Source organism: Penicillium crustosum (genome assembly GCF_028827405.1).
Source record: "Penicillium crustosum strain IBT 35664 chromosome Unknown utg000003l_segment0_segment0, whole genome shotgun sequence".
NCBI lineage: Eukaryota > Fungi > Ascomycota > Eurotiomycetes > Eurotiales > Aspergillaceae > Penicillium > Penicillium crustosum.
The window spans coordinates 150,431-173,965 of NW_026623124.1; the positions used below are offsets into that span (position 1 = coordinate 150,431).

Below are 23,535 nucleotides of genomic sequence, written 5' to 3' on the forward strand. Positions count from 1 at the left end.
ATATAGGCTAGAGTATATAAAATCCTACGAGACAAAATCTCCCGCGACCGTCGGATAAGACCTGATGATACGACCGTTGTGGTTCTCTGTAAATGACCGATCCCAGCGCGACCTGACTAAACGCTTTGACGGCACGGATATGGATTGGACTGCTATAGAAAAGCACCTGCTCTTATGGGCTAGTCTATACCGCTAGGGTAAGGAGCTTCGGCTTAAAATATCCGTGAACTATATCGAAGACAGCATTCCGTTGTCGAGAACCGATAAAAGGGGGAGAAATTCGGTCACCAAACGAATGCTTAGCGATCGAGATGCGCAACTTGATGCCGAAGACGCCTCTGGGCAGCCCTCGGTATAGCGAGAGGTATATTAGATGATACGATATCCTGGCCCGCCATATCGCTATAACGGTTAGTATTGTTAGAAAGATCCAGTAGAGAAAAGACACTCTAAACTACGAATATATCAATTGACAAGTCTTGTTAAATTTATGGAGGAAGGCGGGACACTTGAAACGCATAATGATATTGCGGACAGCCTTTGTGAGCAGCTCTTTGCGGAGGATGATGAGCGAACCATAAGGCAGAAAAGCTATGCTAATGCTCCGCCCAGGTCAATATACCCTCCAATTAATATCACTGTACTCCCCAATCAGATATCTCAGCCAGTCGTGGCCGATGTAATAGGCGCAAACCGTTCCCCTTCAATCACCTCGATAGCCCCTACCTCTGATCCAATCGATATTCCTGGTCTCCACGATGTAGCGGTAGAGGAGTATAGTAACTGGCAGCAATCGCGGGTGAGCAGAGACATTCTTGATAATCTAGTGGGCGAAGTTATGTGCAGCAGGTATGCTTAAGTTATGAAGTAGAGATAGATACAATATATAAACAACCGCGGATAATTTGCCAGAATACACTATTAATCATTATATTCACCAATTGCCTCTAGTTTTTGAGATACACTAGAGTTTGAATGATAATGATATATTTGACTATATGTTCCTATCATATCTCCTTAATGTTGAAGCCTACATACCTAAAGTACCCTTTCGCACTTTGTTGCCTTTCGCCTACGCGTTCCACACACCACTCTAGAAAACTATCAAAGCCTTATTCAGGATTATCTTCATAAAATACCCAGTGTCTCCGAATGAAGGCCTTGAGCTTAGAGAAGAACTCCTCGATAGGATTGAAGTCAAGCGAGTAGGGAGGCAAGTATATCAACTTCACGCCCGCATCAGAACACATTTTTTCTATATGATTAGAATGGTAGAAAGAGGCGTTATCTATCACCAAAATAGACCTAGGCTCCGGCTACTTCCCGCAATGCTAGAGAAGCTCCTCGACAAAGTCTTCAAAAACCGATGCGTCGGTCGAGCCCCGAAATACTCGTGACATAACAATACTATCTTGAGAGTATACTGGTAGTGTCTAGTACCGTTGATCGCGATAGAATTTAGAGATTTGGACCGGTGCGATCCTAAGCGGTAACCAACCCGTTCTCCTGAAGCCAATCCGTTTGTCGCATCCAGACTCGTCGATATACACAAGATGGTACGACCGGAACTCGGACAGGTTGTATAGATAGTAATCTCGTAGATCGGCATTCCGTTCCCTTACTTTCTGTCGAGATGTTTTCTTTGACTATTTCTTGGATATTAGCGCTCTCCTAATGTTAGATGTTGTTAGATGTGCCAAACTCATCCCACAGAAAAAGCGCCATTTTATCGAGGTAGAGACTAGGCTTTTCTAACAGATTATCACAGAGAGCCTCCAGCATTGGCGGTATGATGCTACCGGGTCGACCTGCTCGAATAGGAGGGGTCTTAGTATCACCGAATTGCCGCAGATTGGTACGCATGGTGGTGATAGAACGCGCACTGCATCCAGCGGCATCGGCGATCTGGGATGTGGTAAGTGATTTGCTCAAGATCATATCGCGAATAAATTCTCTAGTAGAAGAGGGCAGATTTGGAGTCATTTTGTGCGTGGCTGGTAATGTTGAAGGTGAAGTGGTGGGCTTCAATTACATATGCTTGGTCGGGAGACTGAGGACAGAAAGCGTTCAGCGGATTATTCATGACCTTGGTGTATCTGTTTTGTCAGGTAATTTACATTTCTATTCTGACGAGCAGGGATGATCTGTAGCCTAGCCTAGTTCGGCCTAGACGGTTCACTGTTGTCTTGGGGGCTTAAGATAGTTTCTCTGTGTAAAGCACGGAAGCCAATTTCGAATATTGCTGTACATTGAGGTTAATAAAACTCTCTCATACCTCCCAGTTTATTGATGGCAAATGTGTCCTTGTCTCATTGAATATTATCCGTTGTACAAAACGCCAAACTCATCAACTTCAAAATCAAAAGGCCTCCGTGGATATGTATACTGAATTACTGGTAGCTAACAGAGAACTCAGTATCACTCCGGATTTCCACATGGGCCTTCACATCGCCGTTCTGCTGGATATCCAGCACGGCAGCGTTGTTGACACCGTATCGCTTACCACCAGCCTCGGCCTGAGCACCGGTAAAGTCGACTTGACCGAAGTTGACCAAGGGAACCATAGTGTTACCGGCGTTGAAGTCCTCAACTATCCATTCGGCATTCTGGCCCCCAAGGGTTGCGGAGCTCGATGGTGCAGACAGAGTCTTCGTAACACTCTGACCGCTCGATTTGTTCTCGATGATGGCAACACCCTTGCTGGGTGAAAATGACTCGACCTTCGCGACGACAACGTCGCCCGCGGATAATTCAAGGTCAAAATTCTCTGCACTTAATGGATACCACTCGTACCAGGCGTCGAATGTCCGTTGGCCATTCTGAGTATAGGCATCGATACCAGTCTGTAGAATGGCCTTGGTGTAAGTATCACCATCAATCCCGACCCAGGCGGATACAGCCTGCATATCGCCAGAGTCATCAGTGGCCGTTGGCTCGGGGACGGTGAACGTTGCAGACACTGCGGTGTAGGTAGCACTGGCGGGTGGCTTCTCGCGCACCACCCCAGCCCAGTTCTTGCTGTATTGGACATCGGCTCCCTCGGTCCCTTCCTTGAGCAGAACGCCTTTCTTTTCGGCGGGTAGTGACTGGCGTGATAGAGCGCCACGGGCCTGTAGACGGTCCCCAAGTCCGTTTCGAGGGGCTGCGAGAGAGCTGCCTGCTAATATAGCGGTAGTCAGGATCGTGGTGGTTGTGAACTTCATATTGGCGGTGACGGGAGTGAGATTGAGAAGATCTTGGAACGGTATGGATAGAAAGAAGATGAAGCTATGACATGACTGGCCTAGTATCTCTTGAGCTTAGCCTTGATGGTACTTATATCCTGCATCTCATGTAAGTTGCATGCGGCACAACATCATGCGCAATCCGCATGGGGAAACAGAGCTCGTGGTGTGGCACTGATGACCACAAGCACAAGATGAGATACAATGATGGACCCGCTAGAGTGGAGATATGGAAAGCGGAAAAAAAAATCAGGTTATTCCTGGGCATTCGAGTAGCATGGATTCACAGGTTTATGACCTGCAATTGGCGCAGTTGTGTTGATCTTCTCTCTTTCCCGCCGATTGTCCATGATCCAAGCCAAGGCTCCCTTTTCCGTTATCGTCAAGATGTGAGACCTAGACCAAGTGAGCAACTCATCCGAGCTTGCGCGTTTCTGTGACAAGGCACATTCCTCAAGACAGAAACATCTGACAGCGGAGCCACGACGGATCAGACGAAGATCGGCGACCCCGATATTTGCCACGAGATTCACCAAATTGGAGTGACACGCACCTTATTCAAGACCAACAATGCATACTGTATTTCGTTTGAATATTTTTACATATGTAGGCTTTGCAGTGGTTCAATATTGGTGGGTTGTTTGTGACCACTTCGAACTGTTGACCGTGGCATTCTTAATGCATCTACCGATGTTGACGGTCCTTCTGGAAGACATCATGAACAGAAAACACAATTAAACTGGGTCCAGTGATAGAAAGTCTTTGAACAAATAAGCTTGTGACAGCCTTCTTGCAATGCCACCTGAGTTCGGTTGTCCATACATACCTAGGTACCAAGCAAGGGATGACAACATGTTCCCATTCCTGAGGTCCGCCATGGTCAAGCCTCCGGGAACAGTATAGCCTGTTACCAGTGGTCGCTTGACACGAAGCCAACTATTTTTGTACAGTGGCTGCCAGTTCAAACCCAAACTGCACACCTTTCGCGTGGGATATCGATGAAGCAGAATCAGACCTCTTAGGAACAAAACCAAAACTGCCTTTTTCAAAATAACAGGAAATATTAAGGTTCAAATTAATTCAAATGGACACACACACAAACACACACACAAACACACACACATATATATATGGTCTTAAGATAAAAGCCGTATGAAATCGTCAAAATTTGCCTTCAAATGTAAGACCTTACCACCGTTCTTCAGTATCACATAGGGAGCCGACGCATTTCGGCAAGAGACCAGAACTTGCGCATATTGGCAGCTCCAAGAGTTTGAACCTCTTGGTCGAGGTGTGTCCATAGAACTTTGCCAAACCCTTCCATCAACCGCTTGACCTCTTCGCGGCGCATATCTTCCTCGCCGGACCGACATTTCTCAAGATACTTCTCGAGTTTCTCAAGTCCCGCATGAATCTGTCTGTGCTGACTCAATAGTTCGAGCTCCTTTCGAAACTCAGGCATCTTTTTCGCCAGGACGGGGAAGATGTGTTGCTCCTCGATGGAGTGATGGAAATCCAACTGGGAGCAGAATTGAAGGCCCATCATGATCATCTGGCGGGCTGAGAGTCCCCGTTTCCCAGAGCTTTCGCATGCCTCCCAAAGCTGGTTCCATGTTAAACGGAAATGGCTGTGCTGCATGAGAGTTAGTGGAATTGTGCAAAGAAAATACGGAAATGTACGATTAAGCTTACAAATCCTTCCATTTGTTCCGACATGCGATTATAAGTCCGGAAATCACTCGCGGATAATGGCGGGTCACCCGAGTCCCCAGAAGAAGAGGCCATCTTGCTGGAACCCATTGGATTGAGGTTTCGAGGAAGAAAACCTGGCCGAGGGGTAGATGTCAAAAGTGATGGGCGAGGAAAACGAAAATGCATGGGACGGCAGTTGGAAGCAATTTATTGCCGAGAAATACAAAGATATCAAAGAAATTAGTACGGAGTAATGCAGAGAGGACAAAATCTGGGGTTGATGAGAAAGCAGAGACTTCTGATTCGGGGATTGTTCTGCAGTTCAAGGTGTCTATTTTTAGCGATGTTGGAAAAGTACAGAGTCAAGCTCCCAGGGTTGATGGGTTCATTTCCTATAGACATACAAAAATTTACATATACGTGATATTCCAGATCTTCAATGGACGTTTGCCACCTCGGGCGAACCGTTGGACAAAAATCTAGTACTCACTGGCTAGGGAGATAAATCTCCATTTCGATATAAGCACTTCTTCGGCGCAACCTTGGTCATGAAAGGGCCAGATCGCAATTTGACATCCGTGCTAGAAAGGTTGATGGGTTGGAGGGTTGGTAAATGTGTCAGGCTGTGTCAGGCGGGAGAAAGAAGAAAAAAAAAGTTATGTTATTATCAATACACATCGGGGGCACCGGGGACGGGCGAGAAAATAATAAAACATATGCCGCCGGGAGGGGGAATCGAAAATATTAGACAGTAAAAGGTCGTAACGCCGTGGATGTGAGAATAATAAGACAATCAAAGCTCGGGGTGTTCAAGGTGGTTCTTAACCGGCGGCCGGAAGTTACCAGACGTGATTTCCTTGAAGGCAAGGTCGAACCGGGCGCCCATCATCCAGGCGGCGAAGATCATGAGACTAGCAATAACGACAACGATAACACCCATGAGAGCCATCATGAAGTAGACATCATTCTTGTTCTCGTCGTCTTCTTTCTTCCTCTGTAGCTCGGCTGCAGTGAGCTCACCAGAGACCTTGCGGTTGGCGGCTTCGGCGGATTGCGTCGGGAAGATCGTTTCAATGAACTTTTCAATCTGTCCGCAGACAATGCTGATCTTCAGGAAATTGGGATCCTTGGGAGTATTTTTCTTGTGAATTTTGCGAGTATACTGGCGGAAGCTGTCGCACAGCACTGACAAGTTCTGTGTAGACTTTTGCATGAGATCACATGCGTCTCCCTTGGTAATCTTGATGTTTCGTTTGAAGATGTCGGGGTTGCGGAAACACAACTCCATTGTGGCAATAGCCATGGACTGCGGGATTGCACAGAAGTTGAAGACACTCTGCTCCCGTAACCCGGCTAGGTAGAAGAGGCATTCCTCGGCGTGCTCCAGTGCATTCAGGACCATCTCCGAGCTGCAGTTAAGGGCAGCGTCAAGGTGCTCTGGCTTGAAAAGATCTTCAAAGTTGTCGACGTGCTTGGACCAAATTTCCTGGGGCCAGAATCGTCGGTTATCATCGAAGTCCTCTCGGATATCACGGATGATATTGGTCTTTTGGAGGAAAAGACCCATTGACTTATGCAACTTAGGGCGCTTCAACAAAGCGGGGTTACCGAACCCGGCCTCGACAAAGAGGCGAGTGAGGCCTTCGCCAACCAATCCAGCGACATAGTAGCAGTACAGATCATACTCCTCCTTGGTCTTCACACTAGCATCCTCCTTCTCTGCCTTCACGGCATAGTCAGCCATGCCATTGCCCATCTTTTCGGTGATGTCCTTGACGATAGCCTGGTATTCAGGCTTCATGTTCATGAACTCGGTGATGACGTGGTTGAACTGAACCAGCAGCTCACGGTCCTTCTCCTCCGGCCGATTCCCAGTGAAAGTCCAGCCATCTTGCGTCAGGATGTCCTTGAAGTCCCGCAGGAGAGGTTCCTTGGTAACCAAGGGAATGGAAGTGTCATCCTCGATAGTATCCAGCCCACGGAGGACCAAGTAGAAAATGCAGATAGGAATCAACAGTTCGGGATGCAACTCCTTGATCACAGCACTGAAGCTGCGGCTGGTTTTATCCAAAAACTTGAAACAAATCTTCTGATTCTCGGTCTCGTTCTTCTCGTTACGCTCATGCGGCGGGTTGTGCCAGACTTTCCTATGCGACGTGGATGATTAGCTTCGCAAGCAGAAGATGAATTTTGTTCATTTAAAATCTCGGGGCTTACCATTGGAGAATCGCCCTCAGCTGCATGGGGTGAAAGGAGTAGTAGAGAGCATTGCCGATGAGACCCATGATGGGCGGGGAAGAGGCGCGTAGGCTGGATGTTTAAGGAATTGGTAAAAGGCAAAGTAGCCCAATCTTGAACAGAAACAAGATCCGGAGGGGATGAAGGGAATTTGAAGCCGAAAATAAAATTAAAAAAAAAAACAAAAAACAACAGAACCTGGGGGAACGGCAGATGGGGGGGAGGGAAAAGGGGAAAAGGCCAGAGCAGATTAAATGAAGAGTTAGCTAACACGTGACTGGGAACAAACCATGCATACAAGTCTTTCCCCCCCACATGATATCAGCGCCAACTTCTGAAAAATATCTTGAGGTTCTGCCTAAACAGCACAGGTCTATTATTTTCCTCGTCAGACCTTTGACTCTTTTGAACTTATATCTTCCCTCAACCCACTGTTTTCTCAAGTTAGGCTCGGTCGCTGCGATGGTTGCCGATACTGCCTACTACGACGCCCTAGGTGTGCCACCTACGGCCACCGAACTGGAAATCAAGAAGGCATACCGGAAGCTGGCTATTGTCACTCACCCGGGTTTGCTTGCCTCTGACCTTATATATGTTTTCCAGCCTCTCTAATATGTTCTCGCAGACAAGAATCCTGGAGATGAAACCGCACACGAACGTTTCCAAGCGGTATGATTGTGAACCCCTAGAAATGATGCAAATTGCACGAGACTGATGTCCTGCTACTATAGATTGGTGAGGCATACCAGGTCCTGAGCAATGAAGATCTCCGCAAGCGATATGACAAATTCGGCAAGGAGGAGTCGGTGCCTGGTGGTGGTTTCGGTAGGTCCATCACATGTATGCCAATGTCCAGCACAAAGTTTCTGATTTGTCTTGTGCAGAGGATCCGTCCGAATTCTTCAGCATGATCTTCGGCGGCGAGGCCTTTGTTGATCTTATCGGCGAAATTTCTCTTATGAAAGACCTCACCGCGACAATGGACATTACGATGCAGGAAATGGAGGAGGAAGAACTTGCCCAGTCTGCGGAAGAGAAACTCAACATCCACGACGAAGAAGTGAAGGCTACAGCTGGCGATTCAGCTCCTACTTCCGAAACCCACAATCCCGCGGCAGGGGCCGCACCTGCAGCCGCAGCTGCAGCTGCAGCTGCCGGTCCCTCCGAGAAGCCAACCTCCGACCAGAGCTCTGGCACTAGCACTCCTCGACGAAACTTCGGCCAACAGGCCCTCATGGACAAATCCGAGGAAGAAGCTCGCATGGAGGCAGCCGGTCTGTCCCAGGAGGAGAAGGAGCTGCGTAAGAAGGAGAAAAAGAAGGGTCTGTCCAAGGAGCAACAGGAACGTCTTACCGCCTTCGAGGATGAACGCAGAAAGGCTCGCGAAGATCGTGTCAACACACTGGCAAACAAGCTGATTGATCGTTTGAGCGTTTGGACCGAGACGGACAAGGGCAAGGATGTGTCTCATGCTTTCGAGGAGAAGATCCGACTAGAGGTTGAGAACTTGAAGATGGAATCTTTCGGTCTGGAAATTCTCCACGCTGTCGGTCAAACCTATGTTCAGAAGGGTACCTCCTTCCTCAAGTCACAGAAGTTCCTAGGTATCTCTGGCTTCTTCTCCCGCTTGAAGGATAAGGGCACCCTTGCGAAGGAGACATGGACCACCATCTCCACAGCCATTGATGCGCAGATGACTATGGAGGAGATGGCTAAGATGGAGGAACGCGGTGGGGAAGACTGGACTGACGAGAAGAAGGCTGAATACGAAAAGAGAGTTACTGGCAAGATTCTTGCTGCGGCGTGGCGTGGTAGCAAGTTCGAGATCCAGAGTGTCCTGCGTGACGTTTGTGACCAGATTCTGAACGACAAGCGGACTCGACTTGAGAAACGCATTGAGCGTGCGCATGCGCTGGTGATTGCCGGCAATATTTACGCCAAGGTATATACACGTTTTCCCACATATTAGAGTACCATGCTAACCGCTGGCATTTAGGCCGCCCGTGACCCCGAGGAGGAGGGCGATTACATGGCCTTCGAGCAGCTTATGGCCGAGGCAATGAGCAAAAAGGGCAAGGATGAGAAGGATAAGGACAAGAAAAAGAAGAAGTCCAAGCACGACCATGAGGAGACCCACGGCGGCAAAGAGCCTGTGGAAGAGACCACTGTTTGATTGCCTCATTATCCATCTCATTTTCTTCTCTCGCTTTTTTTTTGGTTGAGTTCCATTCCGTACCTGGTCTTTCTTGATAGCCGGTTCATTATATCCTGGACATACATGTTGGGTTTGCTTTTTACCTTCTCACCCCTTTCTCGGGCTTGACGATTCTGCTTTTTACAGCGACTGGATGGCTGTGGCTTGCGACGCGCAGTTTGTTCGAGCGATAGATTGGACTATATACCTCTCATGCCCTTTGATTAGTCGCAACAGCACGGTAGCGGTTTGATGCGGATTGTATGGACATAGATGCTCTTGGTACTCATATTGGAGCAAATACTAACATAACATATTATTAGTACGGTAGGTGGTATAGTGTCGAAAACACGAAGATGTAAGCCAATCCCGAAAGCATTCTTGTTCTTTCTAACACGGGGCTAAGTTACACACTTCACTGTGAGGGCGAGAAAAGGCTAAGTGATTGACTGTTTGGCTGTTGAAGATCGTTCAAGTCACACCATGAATCACACCACATGAAGTATGTCGATCTGAAAGTGAAAGTGAAAGTAAAAGCTCCAATGTTCTTCTTCCACCTTTTCTATGAGCATCACCAGGTCGATACAAAAGAAAAGCCCATTTAATCACCCCGGTCAAATCTTGAAAATCTCGGATTTCGACTTTTGTTGTGTTCAACGGACCTCGGGATCGGATTCGGCTTAGGCCAAGCATTTTCCCCGGGCCTTGGCTGATTGAAGATCTTGAAGCATATCGCAACTCAGAGGTTTATCTTCGGAGTACTCCGTACAACACTATGACAGCACTATGAGGATCGTAAGGTCACATCGTGCCGGATTTAAACGGCGGAGAAGAAGTCTACGGAATCTATGGAATCTAACGCGATTCCACACAAGGAAAGATAATTGGTCGATCCCTCTCCACAGGGCAGACAGAGTAGACAAGGGCAGATAAGGTGGTCTGCTAATAAGTCGGTCCTCGCAATTGTTTTCGGAAATTGGTCGCGTGTCCAAAGAAAAAAAAAAGACGATAGCATCAAAATATGGCATCTCTATACTCATCTACCATGACCCTGCTGGCCCTTGTGGGCAGCACTGCTGCAATGACCGCAACCTCCTCGGCCGCAGCTGGCCCCACCGGTCTCTCATATCCGTCCGGGTTTGATATGAAAACAAGCTGGGCCAACCTCAGTCCCTATACCGATGCATCAGGTTTCAATATCTCCAAGGGATTCCCATCGGAGTGTGAACTGTCGCAGGTCCATGTGCTACACCGCCATGCCCAGCGATATCCGACACAATGGCTTCTGGATGGAGAAGGCATGGAGAACTTCGCCCAAAAATTGGTCAACTACACCAAGAAGCATCCAAACAAGAAGATCGGCTCAGGGGCTCTGGCTTTCTTGAATGATTGGGAGTATATGCTTGGTTTTAACACTCTACTCCCCACTGGCGCCGCCACCGAAGCCACTTCTGGCGCTCAATTCTGGAGTCAGTACGGCCGATTACTCTATCGCGCAGAAAATGGAGATGCGGCCTGGGATGCATCGTTGAATGTGTATCCCAATGGTACCGCACGCCCAAAGCCGACGTTCCGCACGACCTCGTATCCTCGAATTTTGGAAAGTGCTCGCTGGTGGCTAAGTGGTTTCTTTGGAAACACAGGAGCCAACAGCTCATACCCGGAATATAATCTGACTATTATCCCCGAGGTCGAAGATTTTAACAACACCTTATCGTCGACCGAGTCCTGTCCCAAGGGCATCGCGCCAGGTGACAACGCTGCCGAGGTCTTCGCTTCGTCTTTGGTCAAAAGCGCCCGGAAACGCATTGCTGCACACCTTCCCGAGGATTTGAAACTCGATACTTCCGACATCCTGGCGATGTTTAATATGTGTCCCTATGAGTATGCGACTCTGGGCCAGTCCTCTTTCTGTGCGCTCTTCACTGAGCAGGAGTGGCGCGACTTCGAATACTACATCGATCTCCAATTCTACGGTGACTTCGGCTTTGGCTCCCCCAGTGGCCGTGCCCAGGGAATCGGATATGTTCAGGAGCTAGCAGCCCGCCTCCAGTCAAAGCTCATCGGTAGCAGTGATAGTAGCATCAACTACACGTACGATGACAATACCAAGTCTTTCCCACTCGACCAGCCACTGTACATGGACATGTCCCATGACGATGTCATCGTGTCCGTACTGACTGCTTTGGGTCTGGATTACTTCAAGTACGGTCCTCATGGCCTTCCTGTCTCGGTTGCGCACGCGCCGCCCCGTACCTTCAACCTGAATCAGATGACTCCCTTTGGCGCTCGTCTATACTCTGAAATTTGGACCTGCCCCAAGGATGTCTCATTCAAGAATCTCCAGGTGCAGAAGTACAAGAACCCGGATCTGTCCTCCGAGTCTGACACTACCGACTACATCCGATTTGTGTTGAATAATGCGCCCGTGCCTCTGGATGGTCTGAAGGTCTGTGATGGTTCTGTGAATGGGTTCTGCAAGGTCAAAAAGTTCCTTAGCGCTATTCCCGATCTCAACAAGGAGGCCATGTACCAGGAAGCTTGCTATGGTGACTACAACATCACCAGCCAAGTGGGCAATGGGCAGCCGAGAAAGCCTTGAATGGGGAAGTGGAATTCTATCTAGTTAGATAAATATACATTTGCTCATAGACTACCTTACTTGAACGGCTTGCTTTCCTGGCACCTGATGAAGTCCTAGCATATAAACACGTTTGATTCTCTCTCATCTACCATGTCCCCAAAACCAAGTGAACCAGGCAACATCATGGTGTGCACAACTAGAAAGGAAGAGACCACACGAACGTCCTTTTAAAAATTGTCACCACATCTAACGGGGGACAACGGGCATTTGATTAGCACTTGAGTCCTTGTTTCCCATGTGACATTAGGGCCCAACCTCCAGAGTAAACCACCAGAGGGGATTTACATATCGTACGATGTTGGGTTTGATCCCTCCGGCCGAGATCGCGAGTTATATTGTCGATCATGCTGATTCACGAGGATCTGATTGGATCTCACACCTTACCCCAAATCCGGTGTTAGAGGGCTTGTGTGGTCGAATGATCCGGAGTTGATTGCAAACCTCGGTATATTGGAGACACAATTCTGTTGTACAGTTCAATATAACTCGTAGGTGTTTTATTTAGCACAATACTTCATTGTGTGCACACATATACATAAATTTATGCATTTGGGACTGTGAAATTTCCCCGCGCGAGCCTGCGAGTATATTCCTCGGTCCGCTCGTTTGTACATGAGATCTACCATATTGTGCTTCACTTGACAGGTATTCATCGTCATAGAGCCTGTGTGTTAATAGAAAAATGAATGTATATATATTCAAGTGTAGTGATGTTATCTTGATCAAACCCATTTCCGTCTGAAGATCTTTCAAATATATATCCACAGAGTTATTCTCATTACCTTGCTATAGAGATGACATTACTCCATATGTCCAGCATCAAGGACGTTCCGCCATTCAGCTCCTTGCTACAAGCTTCGCCGTACCAGCAGATACTATATGTGCTGCTAGGACTAGCAACATATCTAGCATTAGTATCTTCACTGCGTTTCCAACGACGGCAGGCACTTCACAATAAATATAGCTACTATGGAACTAGGCAGTCTATGCGAACCATGGCCGATCAAGATGCCTGGGCAATTCAAAAAGCAATCATGCAGACCGAATTCCCCTTTATTGTGCTCAAATCACTGCAGTTTGCTCTCTTCCGTGTAAGCGAAGCTCATCCAAGGGCACGACTCAACGCTAACATGCGCAGACATATGGCATTCCAACCATATCCACCCTGCTCCTGAAGACATCCCAGTTATCAGACTCTGCAACGTCATTCAAACGATATGCCGACACAGGTACACTGATCGGTGAATTCATGGCGTTTGACCCACGCTCCGAGCGAGCACAGACTGCAATAGCCCGAACCAACTTCCTGCACAAAGGCTACCGAGCCAGCGGCAAGATCCTCGAAGCCGACATGTTATACACACTAAGCCTGTTTGCCCTCGAGCCAATCCGGTTCGTGAAACAATTCGAGTGGCGCGAGATGACTGAAATGGAACGTTGCGCTATCGGGACATACTGGAAGAGTCTCGGCGATGCGCTGGGAATAAGCTATACCGCTTTGCCCTCTGGAAAGACTGGCTTCCAGGACGGGATTCATTGGTTGGAGGAGATTGGTGCATGGAGCGAACGGTACGAAGTCCAACACATGCAGCCACACCCTCGCAACAAGGAGATTGCGGAAAAGACAATTGACGTGTTGGTATATAATGTGCCAAACTTCTTGAAGCCGTTGGGTGGATACTTCGTGTCATATCTCATGGGAGATCGACTGCGAACTGCGATGATGTATGTATCTTGATTCATCGGTGATTACACACATATACAAACTGTCTAATATACTCGCTTTCTAGGATGGAAGAACCCCCTGCATTCTTTAGCGGTATACTCACCTTGACATTCAAGCTCCGCCAACTATACCTGCGATACCTATCACTCCCACGCCCTAACTTTATGCGCTTGGACGTGTTCACTGATAAACCGAACAAACATGGTCGCAACTGGGTGCTGATATACGAAGGAGCTCCATTCTATGTGCAGCCCACAGTCTGGAACCGCTGGGGGCCGATGGCGTGGTTTAAGTGGGCGCTCGGGCGACCGTTGCCAGGTGATGACGGCGACAAGTATTACCCACAGGGGTATCACACTCATGACCTGGGACCGAAGTATTTTGAGGGCAAAGGGTACAAGGAATTGGAGGGTTTCAAGAAGGCACTCCGTCAGCAGCGGATGGGACAGTGTCCATTTCCATGATGTGGGACTCCTGGGGTGAACCCTGCTGGTGATATTGATGATGTTGACCATGATATAATGACAATCGCGTTTTCCAAGTTGCATGATCGTGAGTAACCATAGTGTATTCTAGGCTTTCGTTTCTAGAAGAACCGAGACATGGAATGATGAAGAATACAACACTAAACCAACAGTTGAGTCAATTAGGGCGCATGGAAACAGAGCACAAACACAAAAAAATAATTGCACATCGGGTATCTTTCAAAATAGCCAAGAAAAAGCGTTCAAGATGGATGAAATGATCGAATATAGAGGTTTATCACTGACCATCTTGTTTGATGGAAATAAAATGTGAACGCAATGACACAAAGGTATGCAGCCCGGAGTTTCATAGTACAAGTCGCTAAGCCCAAAAGAGTGAAATAATAGCCTGTATCAATCGAAGAAATGAAGGGACGAATTCAGAATGGAAGGCATCAAAAAGGGGTATTGTGCAAATGTATGAACAAGTCAAAAAAAAAAAAAAAATTGATCGTCCCACCGGGAGACGTGGGCAAGAAATGGGATCATGTACTCGGATCAGCCGAAATAGAGGGTGTAGGAGATAGTGTTCCAATAGATGGCGATTCAACAAATGACAATTCAGACGTTTCCGCGGGAGAATAGACGGCGTTATATTCGGTTGAAGGGCTCAGAAGACCACGACCGCTCTCGCCAATTTCGCCCAACTCCTCAGGTGCTAGGACTCGACCACCGAGCTCAACATCTTGAACGTGGACATTGTACTCAAGGGCCCGCTGTCCTTCCTTGATGAGTTCCTCGGTCCATCCTAGACAGCGCTTGAGACTTTGATTCATCCTCTGGCTGTCCACCAGCACCTCTTGATGCCGTGCCAAGTCAAGCATGACCCGTTTCTCATCATTGACACGATGCTTGGCATCATGCTCGGCCAGCGAGCCCGGACTCAGGATGCTTTCGTCCGCAGTTGAATCCTCGTCGCTGATGTCGGACATATCATCTTGTGACCGGTTGGAAATCTCGCTTTCGCCTTCATCCAGCTCACTAGTTACTGATAGTGCCGCTCCGGAGAATGAACGGGTTGAAGGTGCCATTGATATCCGTCCGGAGCGGCTAAGTCGCCGGAACCGCCGGAGCTCCGCCTTTTGTTGCCGCATTTCGCGCTCTAGAGTACGATTGATGGCTAGTAATGAAGAATTGCTAATTTCCAAGTCCATGATCTTGCGCTCGGTGCGCGCATTGAGAGCCGCCTCGCTCGGACCGTCGGATTTTCCGGGACTGAGTGGTGGAGGAGGGTATGTATCGGTTGAGGTGGTGGATCCATTGCTGAAGATGCGAGGGCGAAGGGTGGGTATTTGCTCCGACATCACGGGCGTTGTTCCTTCACCGGAATAGCTTCCGGATACGATAACTGGGCTTGGTCGCAGGCTATCTTGTGGATGATTGCCATGGCGACCCGAGTCGACGCTTGAGGACTTGGAATGTCGGATCGGTTGCGGTCGTGGTTTCTCGCCTATTGTACTTGACGACGGCGAGCCAAGACGCGGGACAATTCCTAGTCCATTCTCAGCGCTGGCGAGGTATGGTAGCCTGGTATCTTCCGGCGGGTGTGAAGCCACATCCGAAAGGCCGGGAGAACTCAAGCGCGAGGAGGAAGGTGTTGGTTTGCTGGCGGACAGGGGGCGGGGAAGACCACCCGATCGACGTTTAGCAGAAGTGGATGTACCATTCGGTTGTTCACCTATGGATTTTCGCTCTTGGTCTCCGTTCGCATATATAAAGCTCGAGGCCGGGGATGTCTTCCCCTGCGGCCTCGGGCGAGGGGCATCTGGCAGTTCAGAAGGATGCGATGATCGTGCATCGGACGCATGGAAGAACAGCGGAGTTCCCGATGTCATATCCGCGAACGAATTGGGACGTGATATAGGCTGGTTCTCTGTCGTCAAGGTCTTTGCCCTCAGACTTCGGGACTGTTCCGGCTTGACCCCGCGAGCCGGGCTGCGGTCTCGACGGCCATAACCGATTGTGGACTGGGAGTAAGGTGTATGTGGAGAGGGGGACGGGGCAGGCGATGTATTTGGGGAGTAGATAGCGCCATCTCGCCGGGTGGTTCGAGGACCAGATCGTGGAGTGACGTTGGCGCTTAGAAAGGTCGGGACCGCGGGGGAGTCGTCTTTGGAGGGGGTGGAATAGGGGTGGTCGGGTGGTGCGAGGCGGCGGGGAAATCCTGATCCTGAACATGGACCTGGACTTGGATTTGCAAGCTTTGGTGTCAGGGGAGATTTGTTGCTCCTATGGAATGCAGCACTAAGGGTGGGCGTAAATGGTTTGGCGAGACTGCCATTGTTTTGTTTATCGTAGGTCATAGTTGCGGGGGGTGCAAGTCATGGCATTGCGAGGTGCCACAGGACATGAGCATGATGGCATCAGCCAATAGAAAGGATCACCCTGTTTATTTTCGTCTTAACAGGGGAATGGCCTGATGTGAAGGGGAAAAATGGTCAAGAAATCAAGAAAGTCGAGAAAGTCGAGAAAGTGACGAAAACAATGACACCCGATTGGGTTTAGGGCGCCGCTTCACCGCAACGTGGAATTCCTTACTTCAAGGGGAGTCGAACTATTGATCTTGGGGGGGAACAGACCTCGACGTTGTAGTTATAGTTGTTATTATTATCGGTGGGACGTTCTACAAAGTCCCTCGATTGGCATGTCATTGCCAATATATATATAAAAAAAAGAAATACCCCCTGTATCCTTCGTATCCTTCTTCCCCCTAGATATCCCGCTACTATCCCGAATCTGGCTGCTTTCAAGTGGGGACTTGAGAAACGGTGAGCCTGCAATAAAAACAATAATAGCTGCAATTCCGCACTAAGCCTGAGTCTGTGGAGAATAGGAGCTCGGTGCTGTTCTGTCAGAATGACTGGCATATTGCATGTTTTCGTGAGTTCAGACATCATCAATGTTCACGCTAAATCGACGAAGACATTTCGAAAAAAAAAAAAAAAATAAGTCATTGAAAAAAAGACGCTTCTGTTTTGGGTCCACTTCAGGAATACCAGCCTGTGATGGCGTCTTCCTTTTCTTGGAATTGTGAGGTATCGAGGATGTTGCTTCCGAGGTGTCCTGCACCACTTCGCGAATTGTTTGTCTAGAGAGACAGAAGTCCACATGCTCGTTGAATGTGCGATCATCCGCACTCTGTGGCCGGGTACATATGGGACAATCCCACATCGGGGGTGCTTCAACCACCTCTGGAGCCGCGGAGGCCTCCGGCCCACGAATGACAGTAATATCGGGTGTTTCTTGACTCAGCTGCTCTAGATCATTCATCTCGTCCTGGATTTCCTGGCGGGCTGCTGCCTCGAAAGCCTCCTCGGCACAAATCTCGTGATCTGTATTTATACCAGAGGCCGATACAGGAGTGGACTCAGATGTAGGTTCAGTGGCGGGTTTTGGTTGTGTTGCTACCCCGAAAAAGTTAATCCCAACCTTCTGAGTACTGACTAAATTCGAGCAGCGAAGACCAAGAAGTCGTAGTTTTATGTTGGGAATGTCCTTCTCGAGCTTGGCGAGCATGGGTAAGGCAAAGGAGTACAAGTCTTTTGCCAGACAGACGGCACGAGATGGAGCGGTCTGGCGTGTGAGCACCTCGAAGGTATGCAGTTTGACTTTCAAGGCAAGTGTGCGGCCTTTGAACTGAGTCCGCGCCAGATCCTTTTCAAGTTCTTGCGCAGCCCACCAGAGTTTCGCTCGCAGTTCCTCCTTGTCTCCAATCTCATGAAACGTGGTCTCTGTGCTGACACTTTTTCGTTCGTGGGTCTCGACAGGCTCGATTTTGGTCCGCCCAAGTCCGAGGTAGCACTGGGCCAAGAATTGGAAAGCCTTCTCTCCAAATAGCTTGGTTAATAAAGCACGATGTGGGAAGATATCACCACACTTTTTGACGCCTACTGATTCCAGCTCTCGTTCAAACACTCGGCCAATTCCGTTGACTTTGCGGACCGGCAGGTCATGCATAAATTCCATGATTGCCTCACGTTCATTGGGGACTTGAAATTGCCCATTAGGCTTGTTGATGTTGGAAGCAATCTTTGCGATCTTCGCATTAGCACCGATCCCGGCTGAAACAGAAACCTTGGTTGTTTCCAATATCTCTACACGCATCCGTTGCACAACCTCATGAGGCCCCAAACGGTTTTCGTCGCAGTATGCTGTGATATTCAAATAGGCTTCGTCTATACTCGCACTTTCGAAAAGAGGGTCATATCCGGCCATGATGGCGCGAATTTCTTTGGCCTTTGCGGTGTATTTGTCGTAGTTCATCGGCAAAAGAACCAGCTGCGGGCAAAGCTTTTTCGCGACAAAAGAAGCCATACCACTTCTAACGCCAAACTTCCTCGCCAGATAATTGCAGGTGGTCAGGACTCCTTTACCCACCGCCATTGGCACTGTCTTTAACTCGGGCCGGTCAAGCTCTTCGACGGCGGCAAAGAACGCGTCGCAATCCACATGAATGACATGCTGAGAAAGATCGCGGCTCAATTCAAGCTCAGTGAGGTATTCATCGGCACGTCGTAGCTCACTGCTCAAGTCTAGACGTTCTAGCCGTGCCTTTTCTTTTAAGATTCGTTCGATTTTCAGCGTGAGATTCCGATCCCGATCTTGTTCGTGATTAAAAAACTTAGAGCCCTTGGAAGCATTGTAGATAATCTCTGATACCTGGAAACTCGATTTCAGCTATAGCTCGAAATATAGATACAACCATCAAGCACACCTTTTGCTGATCTACCGAGTCTTGGCCCGCTTTGGTTAAAGAGGGCCCGAGTAGTTGATATTTTAGAGTGTCAAAATCCTCGTCAGGAGCAGACTCAGGCTGTGGGTCACTGGCAGGATTCTCCCCTGAAAGCTCCATATTTTCCACAGTCCCATCGATGGCTGATGGATGAAATGAAAGAAGTGAGATCGCGGAAATCAATTTGACGCGGAGTCACGTGGACACGCGTTTCAATCTGCGCCTCTCAGCGACGTAACCTAGTGCTGACAATAATGATCTCCGACTCGTCGTCATGTGGATTCTAGATTCGACCGGTGATTTTCTGGAAGGTGAGGTACTTGATCGAAGTGGATCTATCGGTTGCTAAAACCTCATAGGGAAGCGTGTGTGGTTGCGCCCTGGAAAGAAGTATCTATTTGGCCGATTCTATCGAGACGGAGGTATGGCCTACTTTAGTTGGAGGATCACACAATTGGACTGACCTCTTATTGAATAGTCCGCCATGCTGTCAACCACAATTCGATATCCCGCAAGCATATGACCATTGAAATCTCACCGGTCAATCCCAGAGATGGGGTACGGTTAACTCCCCCGCGATAATATGCATTATCTGGCTAATTCCAGCCCAGTTATCACCACGAGCGCGATCCGATATCACTATAACCGATTTGGAGTCGAAGAAGGGAACAGTCGTTGATGAGAGGAGAATCCAAGGAGAATGCAAGTTGGAGAAGAGCGACGAGCATGTCATCAAGCTCGCGAAATACCAGCATACACTCCGGTACGTATATCTGCTTCTCATAGGATTGAATATTGAATACCAGCTGAGGACCTTTATAGGATCAAATGGGAACCCGTGGTACTCACCTTGTCAGCCTCCTCCAAGCAGGTGCGAGGTGAAGATCCTCTGGCCCATGTTCGCTCACGTCTCGAAGACCTTGACATTAAAACCATCATGGATTATCTTGTCGATCACACAACACATGTGGTACAACGCAAACGGAATACAGCCAAGGGTCTTCAGGCACTCGTCAACGGGAAGTACATAGTAGATGATTCATATATCGATGCACTTGTCTACGCGGCTACCCCCGGTGACCTTGAGAACGTTGAGTCACTCTGTCCTCTCGAAACAGACTTTGAATCAGCGTGGCCCGATCCAACTCAACATCTCCCGCCTCCCGGTAAAGAGCCAACCCAGCGCCCCGCCGCTGCTTTCGCTCCCAATTCCGAACGTCTTAATGTCTTCGAGGGATATACGTTCATCTTCGGTGATCCAGCTCAGTTTGAAAACCTGCAAGGTCCAATCAACAATGGCCAAGGAAAGGCGCTTTTCTACCAGGTTGAGGATGGGGTCACAACTGCCGCAGATATCGTTCGGTTCATGAAAAAAGCAGCAGGAGGGAAAGGTGTGGGTAGCGAGCGGCATGGTTCCGGTGGTGTCGTTCTTGTTCGCTTTCGATCAAAAGGAGACCTCGAGCAATGGTCTATTGACGTCGGTAATGAAGTTGCTCTAATGACAGACCAGCGCGTGATAGAGCAACGAGAGTTCCTTGACGCTATCCTGGGAAATGATGCATCACCCCTTTGTCGTGCCTTGCCCACAGAGGAGAGCTCTAGCCAGCTCTCCTCATCTACACCAGCGGCCGAGCCTGAGCAAACAGCCCAACGAGCAATTTCTGTGGTGTCCGACTCGGTATCGCCCCCTGATCCTGAGCCTAGCCAGCCCTTGACAGCTCGAGCCAAAACACCCCGTGTGCGTGCATACGTCAGTAAAATGAAGACCTTTGATGACGGATTTGACATGGAATCTGTCCCAGTGTATGCACCTGAAGAAGAGGACACCAATATCAACTCCACTCAGACCATGGATCTCGAAACTCAAGTGCCGTCCCAAGCAATGCAATCCCTGAATCCAGTAAAGGAAGAGCCCGAGGAGGACACGGTCGCTGATCTTCTCCCGGGCGCCCGTGCAATGAAGCGTCGTCGTGCAGAGATGACTCGCCATCACCCGGAGGGTGGGGCTGTAGCCCCGGAATCTGAGGCCCCCAAGCGCAAGCGACCTAAACTCGACGTGCTTGAAGCCGCCCGAAAGCACCGAGAAGATGAAGAGCAACAACGCAAGGCCGAGGAAGAGTCATATCCAGCCGACATAGGTGAGGTAGATGTGGACCAGTTGAAGAACCTGGCCATTGTGGAAGAAATGGAAATTCCCGTCCGCAATGCACCAGCGCGTGAGGATCAAAACTCGGACCGATGGGACGACCAATGGAATGGACGCAAGAACTTCAAAAAATTCCGGCGAAAAGGCGAGTCGCGTAGTCGAGCTCGCATCCAGACGGTAATCGTTCCTCTAGAAGAAGTGACTCGCAAAGACTACGGAATCGGCGATCACTATTGGGCCAGCAATTCCGCTGAGACGAACTCTCGGATCGAGCCTGAAGGTCCGAACTCTGACGATCGTGGTGGTGAAGTTGCTCCATCACGCTCCGAGCTGTCAGCAACTGTACGCACCTCGCCTGAACCAACTCCAGACCCAACTCCGGTTCGACGCCCAAAGCGAGCTCGTGAGGAGCGCGATTCGGACAGCGATGATGGCCTTCGTTTCCGTTTCAGGCGTAAGCGGTAGCACACACCTTTTTCTTTTCTTTTTTCTTTGCAATAGTTTTGTAGCGTCTATTCTGCATCGATACCCTTTCATTCCTTAGTCGATTTGTGCGTTATGTGTGTTTCTAAGTAAATAAAGCTTGAATCCAATCACACGAACTAAATATGTACATATGTATGGATCATCTCTGTCATGTTCCTCATTTTCTGCGAAGATGGCACCACTATAAGGGCCAAGGTAACTATCACGGCCGTATATGATCTACAACATGATAGAGTCATAATTCAATATAACATGTATAATGCAACCTTCGGTCTATTCTGATCATATCCACGTTATTTTATTCATCACAGTCGTCGTTCCCGTTCTTTAAAAGTCCCAATATCAAGTGTCCCCAATAGTAAAAGGTCCGTGTCGCGCAACCTCTCTCCTCTTTTACATTCGACCTCCTTCTTCCATACATCGTCGCTTTCTTCTTCTACATATGTACTTTGCATTTCTTTTTCTTCTTTAGTAGGTTCTCTGTTTCTTTTCATCTTCTTCTCAATTCTTCATTTTTGTTCGTGCTTATCTCTCTCCCCGCCATCCCCCCTCCAATCCGCCTCATCAAGCTGCCCAGCAGCCTGATCGGCAAGCCCCTCTATTCCTGTAACCTGTCTCCTTTCTTCGCCAATTTGATCCACCGAGATCTCTCGTCTGTAGCGAGACCGAACATCGGGCTGGTGCGGCTTTGATATCAGCGGTTAACCACAGCGGCGAGGTGAATACAGTGTATATGCACAGTCTAACATGGCCTGTTTGCTCACTGACGTATTTCAAATTCTAGGAATCAGGTTGCAGTTGCTCTTTCAAAGGAGAGCAAGTCCCATCAATGACTTCTAACACTCCCCAGCTCTCATCCTCGTCCCTACCACCTCTCATGATGTCTGCAATTCCTCCTCCTGGGCTGGTGTCAGTCAATACGCTAGATAGTGTACCTGTTGCAGTTCCTGCAAGCGTAGGAAAATCAAACTGCAGCACCAGTGTAAATGCTCTTTCCGGGGATATCTGTGAAAACCACCCCTCCAGCCCTATCCCCGCGAGTGAGGACCAATCTCATCTCCCCGCAGAAGTCTCCGCGTCGACTATCTCAGCCCCGGCCCAGTCGGCAATCCAATTCGTGAACCTTCCAGTTGAGATCCATGAGATTATTCTGGATCATATCTTTGGCAAAAGAGCCTCGGCTGGTAGCCATACAGCACATGGTGAATCTTCTGCTCAAAACTGGAGCAAGGCTCTCCATCATCCGCGGCGAAAGGCCCTTTCCGACCTGGCATTGACTTGCCGGGTATGGACTGGACTTGTTCAAAGCCGAATTTACCGCCATAGTGAGTTTGATCTGAATGTGAAAGTAAAACTCAAACGGATTGCACTGACAATTGACTGATTTATGTAGTCAGAATCAAGGGCAACAGAGATGAATTGGCCCACTGTGTGCGGTGGTTCAAGAGAAACCCGCATTTGATCCCTCACGTCTGTCACATTGAAATTTGGATGCCTATCTGGGGAGATCGGGTTCTTCGGCCAATCATTTCTCGCTTGGATGCGGAACAACATGTCGCTCGGACAGCTGCAGGTCATGCTGTACCCACGCAGTGGGATCATGATCACCACCGGGGAAATGAGATGTTTTATTATCACTGTGCAACCAACAACGCTTCCTTGGAGGAAATCTTCGGGGTTATTCGGCGCTTTTTCCCCGCTGCCCGAGTTCTCACTCTGGAGGGTGGCCACTGTAAGAACCCGCCTATGGTCCAACATTTCCGCCACAGTCGTGGCATGTACAATCTGCAGGCTCTTATCCAACAGCGCCTACCTGTTCTTGAGCACATCCAAACATTCATCATGCGAGGTGCCTGGAACCTGATGCGACAACTTGACGACTAGCACAACATTTCACGGGCATTGCCAGCTTTGACTGAATGGCATTGT

At 48.9% G+C, this 23,535-nt stretch overlaps 10 protein-coding genes across 10 annotated transcripts; 5 read left to right on the top strand and 5 right to left on the bottom strand.

Moving 5' to 3' along the window:
* Nucleotides 1-2,390: 2,390 nt before the first annotated feature.
* N7487_007126 (A4/G1 family peptidase) lies at nucleotides 2,391-3,203 on the bottom strand (the record flags this gene model as incomplete). Its single annotated transcript, XM_056874856.1, has 1 exon — nucleotides 2,391-3,203. The coding sequence occupies one exon, from the start codon at nucleotides 3,201-3,203 to the stop codon at nucleotides 2,391-2,393; it is 813 nt and encodes a 270-aa protein (XP_056727044.1).
* Nucleotides 3,204-4,431: 1,228 nt separating this feature from the next.
* Nucleotides 4,432-5,034, bottom strand: N7487_007127 (hemerythrin domain-containing protein; the record flags this gene model as incomplete). The annotated part of the gene is made up of 2 exons (XM_056874857.1): nucleotides 4,917-5,034; nucleotides 4,432-4,857 (listed from the first exon to the last, which is right to left on the bottom strand). Exons 1-2 carry the CDS (start codon nucleotides 5,022-5,024, stop codon nucleotides 4,432-4,434), a joined length of 534 nt encoding a protein of 177 aa, XP_056727045.1. The 5' UTR covers nucleotides 5,025-5,034.
* Nucleotides 5,035-5,709: 675 nt separating this feature from the next.
* erg9 (bifunctional farnesyl-diphosphate farnesyltransferase/squalene synthase) lies at nucleotides 5,710-7,201 on the bottom strand (the record flags this gene model as incomplete). Its single annotated transcript, XM_056874858.1, has 2 exons — nucleotides 5,710-7,063; nucleotides 7,134-7,201. The coding sequence occupies 2 exons, from the start codon at nucleotides 7,199-7,201 to the stop codon at nucleotides 5,710-5,712; spliced, it is 1,422 nt and encodes a 473-aa protein (XP_056727046.1).
* A 347-nt stretch (nucleotides 7,202-7,548) lies between these two features.
* Nucleotides 7,549-9,334, top strand: N7487_007129 (DnaJ domain protein). The gene is made up of 5 exons (XM_056874859.1): nucleotides 7,549-7,722; nucleotides 7,780-7,823; nucleotides 7,886-7,979; nucleotides 8,039-9,096; nucleotides 9,151-9,334. The coding sequence occupies exons 1-5, from the start codon at nucleotides 7,617-7,619 to the stop codon at nucleotides 9,325-9,327; spliced, it is 1,479 nt and encodes a 492-aa protein (XP_056727047.1). The 5' UTR covers nucleotides 7,549-7,616; the 3' UTR covers nucleotides 9,328-9,334.
* Nucleotides 9,335-10,369: 1,035 nt separating this feature from the next.
* On the top strand, nucleotides 10,370-11,950 carry N7487_007130 (histidine phosphatase family protein; the record flags this gene model as incomplete). The annotated part of the gene is made up of 1 exon (XM_056874860.1): nucleotides 10,370-11,950. One exon carries the CDS (start codon nucleotides 10,370-10,372, stop codon nucleotides 11,948-11,950), a length of 1,581 nt encoding a protein of 526 aa, XP_056727048.1.
* A 1,037-nt stretch (nucleotides 11,951-12,987) lies between these two features.
* On the top strand, nucleotides 12,988-14,182 carry N7487_007131 (uncharacterized protein; the record flags this gene model as incomplete). The annotated part of the gene is made up of 3 exons (XM_056874861.1): nucleotides 12,988-13,083; nucleotides 13,131-13,717; nucleotides 13,783-14,182. The coding sequence occupies 3 exons, from the start codon at nucleotides 12,988-12,990 to the stop codon at nucleotides 14,180-14,182; spliced, it is 1,083 nt and encodes a 360-aa protein (XP_056727049.1).
* Nucleotides 14,183-14,727: 545 nt separating this feature from the next.
* On the bottom strand, nucleotides 14,728-16,545 carry N7487_007132 (uncharacterized protein; the record flags this gene model as incomplete). Its single annotated transcript, XM_056874862.1, has 1 exon — nucleotides 14,728-16,545. One exon carries the CDS (start codon nucleotides 16,543-16,545, stop codon nucleotides 14,728-14,730), a length of 1,818 nt encoding a protein of 605 aa, XP_056727050.1.
* A 505-nt stretch (nucleotides 16,546-17,050) lies between these two features.
* N7487_007133 (Y-family DNA polymerase) lies at nucleotides 17,051-19,094 on the bottom strand (the record flags this gene model as incomplete). The annotated part of the gene is made up of 3 exons (XM_056874863.1): nucleotides 17,051-17,085; nucleotides 17,209-18,901; nucleotides 18,957-19,094. The coding sequence occupies 3 exons, from the start codon at nucleotides 19,092-19,094 to the stop codon at nucleotides 17,051-17,053; spliced, it is 1,866 nt and encodes a 621-aa protein (XP_056727051.1).
* A 154-nt stretch (nucleotides 19,095-19,248) lies between these two features.
* N7487_007134 (DNA damage response protein RcaA) lies at nucleotides 19,249-21,585 on the top strand (the record flags this gene model as incomplete). The annotated part of the gene is made up of 5 exons (XM_056874864.1): nucleotides 19,249-19,285; nucleotides 19,334-19,396; nucleotides 19,453-19,532; nucleotides 19,586-19,737; nucleotides 19,797-21,585. The coding sequence occupies 5 exons, from the start codon at nucleotides 19,249-19,251 to the stop codon at nucleotides 21,583-21,585; spliced, it is 2,121 nt and encodes a 706-aa protein (XP_056727052.1).
* Nucleotides 21,586-22,435: 850 nt separating this feature from the next.
* Nucleotides 22,436-23,490, top strand: N7487_007135 (uncharacterized protein; the record flags this gene model as incomplete). The annotated part of the gene is made up of 2 exons (XM_056874865.1): nucleotides 22,436-22,931; nucleotides 23,000-23,490. The coding sequence occupies 2 exons, from the start codon at nucleotides 22,436-22,438 to the stop codon at nucleotides 23,488-23,490; spliced, it is 987 nt and encodes a 328-aa protein (XP_056727053.1).
* Nucleotides 23,491-23,535: the final 45 nt, after the last annotated feature.